The sequence below is a fragment of the Thyridium curvatum genome, assembly GCF_004353045.1.
Source record: "Thyridium curvatum strain D216 chromosome Unknown NODE_65_length_251728_cov_83.732616, whole genome shotgun sequence".
Taxonomy (NCBI): Eukaryota; Fungi; Ascomycota; class Sordariomycetes; order Thyridiales; family Thyridiaceae; genus Thyridium; species Thyridium curvatum.
This window is the reverse complement of record NW_022156820.1, coordinates 1-6269: the sequence shown is the minus strand read 5'-3', so window position 1 is coordinate 6269 and position 6269 is coordinate 1. Positions and strand designations below refer to the sequence as shown.

Here is a 6269-nt window from a genome sequence, read left to right as displayed (position 1 = left end):
CCAGGCAGAGGAGAGGAACCGAGAAGGGAAAAAAAGAAAAGAAAAGAGGAACCGGGAAGGGGGGGGGAGAGAAGAGAGAAGAAGAAAACCGTGTTTGATGATTGATCGATCTCATGAAAATATGGCCCTCCGTGATCTTTCGTAGTATGAGGTAGCGCAGACAGACCCCCCGTGTATCCTCACTCACTATGCATCTCAAAAGAAGAAAAAGAAAACAGTCCAACCCCGTCCCGAACCTTGCAACCCCAACCACCACCAGCTCAGCCTCTTCCCCCAACGTCTTCCACAGGACAACCCACAGCACTATCTGAGGGGTATTCTCCCGCCCTCCGCCCCTCCCCTTCATGCCCAAGACAAACCTGTCAAGGTAAACCCCTCTCCCCCCCCTTCCGTCCCCCTTTTTTCCCCCCCCCATCGCCTTCAAGGCTTGGGGATGTGGATGCTCTTGCTCGTCATGAGGAAGCCGTGCAGCACAAAGAGCAGCACGACGGGGTGGACCTCGAGCGCCGAGCCGGCGAGCCAGGTGCCCCCGGGGAGGGCCTCGTGGGTCCAGCCGCGCGAGACCCAGTAGGCCATGAGGGCGTCGAGGCCGAGGCTCGTGGGGATGGGCGTGCCCTCAAAGTACGAGGCCTTGCCGGAGCGGTCCTTGGGGATGACCGAGGCCGTCACGTTGAAGCGCGCGAGGCGCGTCAGGCCGCAGAGCACAAAGAAGGCGAGCAGGACGTGGTCGGCGGCCGTGCGGCAGCCGATGGAGAAGGCGACGACGGCGGGGGAGACGCCGAAGGAGATCTGCAAGGGGTTTGGGACGTTGGATGAGAGTTCCACTTGTCGTTCTTGCTTGGGGAGAGGGGAAAGAAAAAGAAAAAAAATACAAGGGCGAGGAAGAACGTACCAGGTCGGCGAGGGAGTCGAGCTCCTGGCCCATCATGCTGCTCTTGCCGCGCCAGCGCGCCACCTTGCCGTCCATAAAGTCGAAGAAGAGGCCGAGGGGCAGGAAGCCGAGGGCGAGGTAGATGTTGCCCCTGGCGGCCGGGTCGCCGAGGCAGTACCGGAGGGAGGAGAAGATGGACATGACGCCGCAGAAGCCTTTGTGTGTGGATATATATAGTTAGTGTATGTTTGTTTTTGCCACACACACACATATATATATATGAATGAGTGTTTATAAAGTGAAACCTCCTGTGTGTGTGTGTGTGTGTGTGTGTGTGTGTGTAGATAGATAGACAAGGGGGTTGGCGGGCAGAGGGGGGACAGGACAGGGACGTACCGTTCAGCTCGGTGATGTAATCGGCCATGTGCAGGGCGCGCATGAGGGAGAGGTGTCCGGCGTCAGAGGAGAGGAGGAGCTTTTGCTTGTCGTAGGCTAAATGCGTGAATGATGTTAGTAGACAAGAAGGATGCTGCTGCTCGTCGTCCGTGCGACACAACTCCCAGCGAAGGGGGCATGGTGGGAGCTCAACAAGAGCACACCTCTCTCACGCGGATGGAGCTCCCTAGAGGATCGCCAGGTGACGTACCAGGCTGGTTCGAGCTGCTCTCGGCGCCCGAGACCGCGCCGTTGCTCTGAGCAGCCGCGCTCGTCCGTTTCGACATGGTTGTCTGGTTTGCGGTGGTGGGTTGAGGCCCTCGAAGGGGAGAAGAGAAGGGATGAGGTGGTTTTCGGCGGGCCCGGGAGGTAGTCGTCGCAGGATGTCGTCACGCAGGTAGAGAGTAGCTCTCCAGAGTTTCTTTCTCGCCTGCAAAGTCTCTCGCTCTCTCTCTCGAGAAGTAGCACTGGTTGCGAGAAAGTATTGTTCCTTGTCCGAGCTCGAGAAGCGATCACCACAGCTACCGTCGAAACTGCAAATAGGTGCTATGTGCTCAAGAGGGGGGTTTTCTTTTGCGCGCGCGCGTGCTCGTACGTGGTTCCTCGTGTGAAGTGACCGTTGGGGTGGTGATGCACCGTTGTTTGAACTGCCGCGGGCTTGGAGAGAGATTTGGGGGAGGGGCAGAGAACAGGGAAGAGCTCCAGTTGTTCTGTCGGTGAAGTAATGCCAAGTTTTTGGTGGTCGGTCCAGGCGCTGCTCCAAGCTAATGGTTTGTGCACGGGGCATGCAGTTCAGACGAAGGAAAAAGAGGTCAAGTAAGTCAAGCTTCTGGGCATCAATTCTTGGAACAGGGATCTGGGAAAAGCCGCATGTGATGCCGTCATGGAGGAACGACGACAAAAGTTGGGGGGCTGTTCTCTACTTAGTTAGTGCAAGCCAAGCGCTAATTAATACCAAAAGCCACTCCAGGCTGGTCAATCACAGACAGACCGCATATTCAGCCAGCCAATGACAGCCCCCTCAACAAACGTCCTTTTCTTCTTTCTCTCGATTGAACCATGCTCGCATGCATACCGCTGTTGTATTTCATATTACCCAGTGTCCTTCGTCGTCTCCTATGTGTGCCTTTGTCTATAGCCCACGCCGCCCCGATACTCGAGCTTGTCAGCCAGGCCCAGTTTGCCATGCTATGTATACCATGCCATGCCATGCCAATCCAGTCAAATAGGTAATCCAGCCAGCCAGCCGAGCCAACAATATACTGCGGAGACCTCGCAGAGGACTCGACCAGCCCTGTCTCGGTATATTATGTACAGCGCGAGGTCATTCCCGTCCTTGCCCAAGAATAATGAGATGCAAATCCCCATCCTCCCTCTCTCTCCCATGTCCGTTTGGTGTACAATGTTCGGACTCGTGCATTACTTTTATGCTGCCGCCTCCATCCAAGCCATCCAGCACCAATCTCGTCTTCAAAGTTCTGACTCAGGAAAAAAAAAAAAAAAAGGAGACGACAGACAATCTCTGATGCTCGTCATCCAGACCAAACCATCATGTATGCGTATGCTATGCTGCTTGCACCCGGTTATGCAATCGTTCGATGCGCCTGAACCGCCAAGCGTATATGCTGAGATCCCCTAGTCCCGGTCGTGACAGCCAATGTCGTATGTATACTGAAGCCATGCGTAGGATATGTATGTACCGAGAATAATCGATGCTGTGAATCGCAACCTCTTTTTACTGAACAATAAGAACGGAAAACCCGTCGAGCCAAGCCGCGCAGGATCCAGACACACCACAGATGGTGTAACCTCTGGGGGGTATTAAAGTGTTTCTGCGCCTCTACGTGTTAATCGACTGTGTCCTTCTTGAGCCCGAAAGCGTACGCTCCCAAGGGTCACTTACGCAGAACCACCATGAGCATTGCCATATACAGGAGACTTCCTGCCAAGGCTGGTCAGGACCTGGATCCCGTCGATCCAGAATCCGGACCGGATATAGAAGCCACTAATGTACTCTCCGCGGCGAATATCTGATAGACACACGAGACGTACGATTAGTATGTACTGACCACACACTGCAGCAGTCTAGTACGGGCGCAAGGCACTTACCCATTTCAAATGAATCGCCTCCGGCCTTTCCTCCCCGCTTTCCGAATAGCTGCCGCGAGTCGTCATCGTACACAAACTCCATCCCGTCCATGGCAAATCCGTGGTAGAAGATGATCCGGGAGAGAACCCTGTCCTGTCGCAGGGCACTAGTGAAGATGACCTCTTGCGGTTGACTGCCCTCCATCTGAGATAGACCAAACTTGCAGCTCCTATACGCTGTCTTCCCAAGCAGCGCATTTCCCAGCTTCAACGACGAGCCCTTGGACGAGAGCTGCCGAAAGTCGTCGATGTCGAGATTTCCGCCGCCGACCGACTTGATGCAGACCTTGACCCTCCCCTTCCGCTTCTCTTCCGGCAAGCGATTCCGGAGGTCCTGGTCGGTCAGGATAATCTGCCGCTCGATCACGCCGTTCTCCGGGCCAAACTCGATCCAGCTGCGGCATACGTCGTCGCCTTCGCCGAATATCTCGAGATAGGCGACGCCCGTCGCTGCCGTGATCGCAACTTTGCCACTGTCGACCGGCCAGGCCTGAACACTATCGTCGGGGTTCATCGGCGGGTCGTTGGGCAGGCGGAAGCACGGGTGACTCCGGAAATGCAGGCAGTCGAGCCGATGCCACGTGCACTCATCGTTCTGGAGGACCAGACCTCCTTTCGACCTCGTTCTCGTCGAGTATGCCTCGCGTGCGAGGAACGTACGATTGAACGTGACATAGTCCCTCAGCATCACCCCGCTCTCACGATGGGGCAGGCCCAACGCGTGTCCCGTCTCGTGCAGGTGGGCGCCGATGCCGATATTGCAGGCCTCCCAGGAGCTGCCGGCATCGTTGCAGTCGTTCCCGACAAAGTTCAGATCGGTAGGCGTGCAGTCGGTTAGTGCAGGAACCACCTCCTCGAAGCTGGTCGGGTAGCTCTGCAAGCAGTGCGAGCCAAAGATGCCCACGTGCAAATCGCCAGCACCGCCCCCGAGGGCAGCGTGAGCCGTGATGGTTTTGGAGGCCTTGTCCCAGTGCGCATCCAGAATCAAAACCGAGACATGGAGCTGCTGGCCCGCTTTTGGCTGGAAATAGTTCCTCAGAGCGTCGAGCGCAATCCCATACAAGGCATCCTTGTCTGTCGCCTTGGGGTTCTGCTGGGCGCGGTTGAGATCCCGCAGCTCGGCGACAGTCTTGTCGGTCCTGACAATGTGTATGCGTGCTTCAGATCGCATCTGGCCGCACTCTCGGTCACGATAGTTGGACGTGCCCTGGGTCCACTCCTCTTCGAAATGGAAAGTCCGGCGACCGAGCTTGTTTCGCCACATCTGCTCCGCGGTGAACGCCTGCCATAGGTAGGCTGCCATGCGGAACTTCCGAACCGCCGTTTCGAGCCCGTTCCCTTCCCGTTCGATCCGCGCAGGCACGGCGTCGAAGGTCCCAGGGGAGTCCTTCGCCATGAGAATGGCAAGTTGGAGCGGGGGCGCGTTTGTGGGTGGAAGCATATGGATGGTGAGATACGAGGTGTGTATGGGATTCGAGGTTCCGCTGTTGGCCAGCTTGGGGCTGGAGAAATCAAATCGAACTCTGTTGGGGCCAGGCATCATGTAGACAAGAGCCTTGAAGTGCGACTGCGAGACCGGCCAGCTGGTCGGAGGGAAGCCATCGTCGAGACGGCTCACAGTCAAGTTGCCGTCGAGGGACTGGAGGGTCGGGTCGCCAATGGTGCCATGCACCAGCAGGACTTTTTGATAGACCTACCCGAGCTGTCAGTAAGCGCAGCGCTGTGGTGTCATATGATGCCAAGCTCAGGCCAATTGTGTGAGGGTACGAGATACATGTCGTGTTCCCAGACACAGCGGTCGCACTGCTTGGCGTCACGGTCAAGATGAGAAGCGATGTCGACTTACCCAAGAGCCATCTTGAACATTGGCGATGCGCGGCGAGAACTGCGAGACAGGGAGGGAGGGTATCCTGCCGCTGGACGCAGGCGAGCCAAGACCGGCCATGCCGTTCACGCTGTGACGCTTCGAATTGCTGTTGGGGACAGGCTGGGGAAGGGGTCGCACGGCAGCATTGGGCGGAGTGGTTGCAGAGTCCTTGAAAGGGAAATTCGATGCAGAGTCGGAGGTCTGGCTGAGCGAGGGAGGCGTGATAGAACCCGTTGTAGGGGCTGTGCCGTGGCTCTCTTCACTCGAGGAGTCGGTCGAGGTTTCGGTGCGGAAGCTCGCTCTTGATCGTCTGCGCAACTCTTTGAGGAACGAGGGCGCCATGGCCGGCTTTGCCGCGATGGCTGTCTGATACCTGTAGGTCGTCGACGTTAAGAACCGTGCATCACCGGCGAGAGGGAAAGGTGGCGCAGGAGGAGGAGGAGGAGGAGCGGGAGGTTGAGGTTTAGAGGGCTCAGCAGATAGTTTAGGTGATGTGGTTGACTTACACTGGGATTCAGCAGGGGGCGACCACGTACCACTCCCCGGTGGTGAACAAGCTAGATTCCCAGCTCAAGATCGTGGAAGGACCAGGGCCACTCTGCTCTTTTTGTCGAAAAAAGTGGTTGACCAGAGCTGCGAATGACTGCAGGAGCTAGCTTGCCTGGAATTGACCGCAACAGGAGCAGCAGAGGTGAATGGCGTGGTCGCACAGAATAAAGTTCAAGGCGACAGACGGTCTTCAATGGTGGAATAGTGCTCCAGATGCTCCGTTGGATGGTGACACTAGAACAGATAGCGCCAGCTTGTCGCAGCACCAGATCCGGCCTAATTGGCCGTGGGAAACAGCGTGCGCCTAGCACTGGCGGGACCCAGATCGGTCGATGACGTCGCCCCGGTAATCAAACGGTCCTTTCAATAACGGCAGAGATTATTGGACGGGGGGGGGGG

General features: G+C 56.9%; 1 protein-coding gene across 1 annotated transcript; it reads right to left on the bottom strand.

Annotated features, from left to right (window-relative positions):
* Nucleotides 1-420: 420 nt before the first annotated feature.
* On the bottom strand, nt 421-6269 carry E0L32_009164 (uncharacterized protein; the record flags this gene model as incomplete). The annotated part of the gene is made up of 8 exons (XM_031144098.1): nt 421-837; nt 893-1086; nt 1268-1346; nt 1518-2218; nt 3101-3117; nt 3210-3336; nt 3416-5147; nt 5301-5792. Coding segments are annotated over 8 exons (3759 nt in total), but the record flags the coding sequence as incomplete, so codon positions are not given.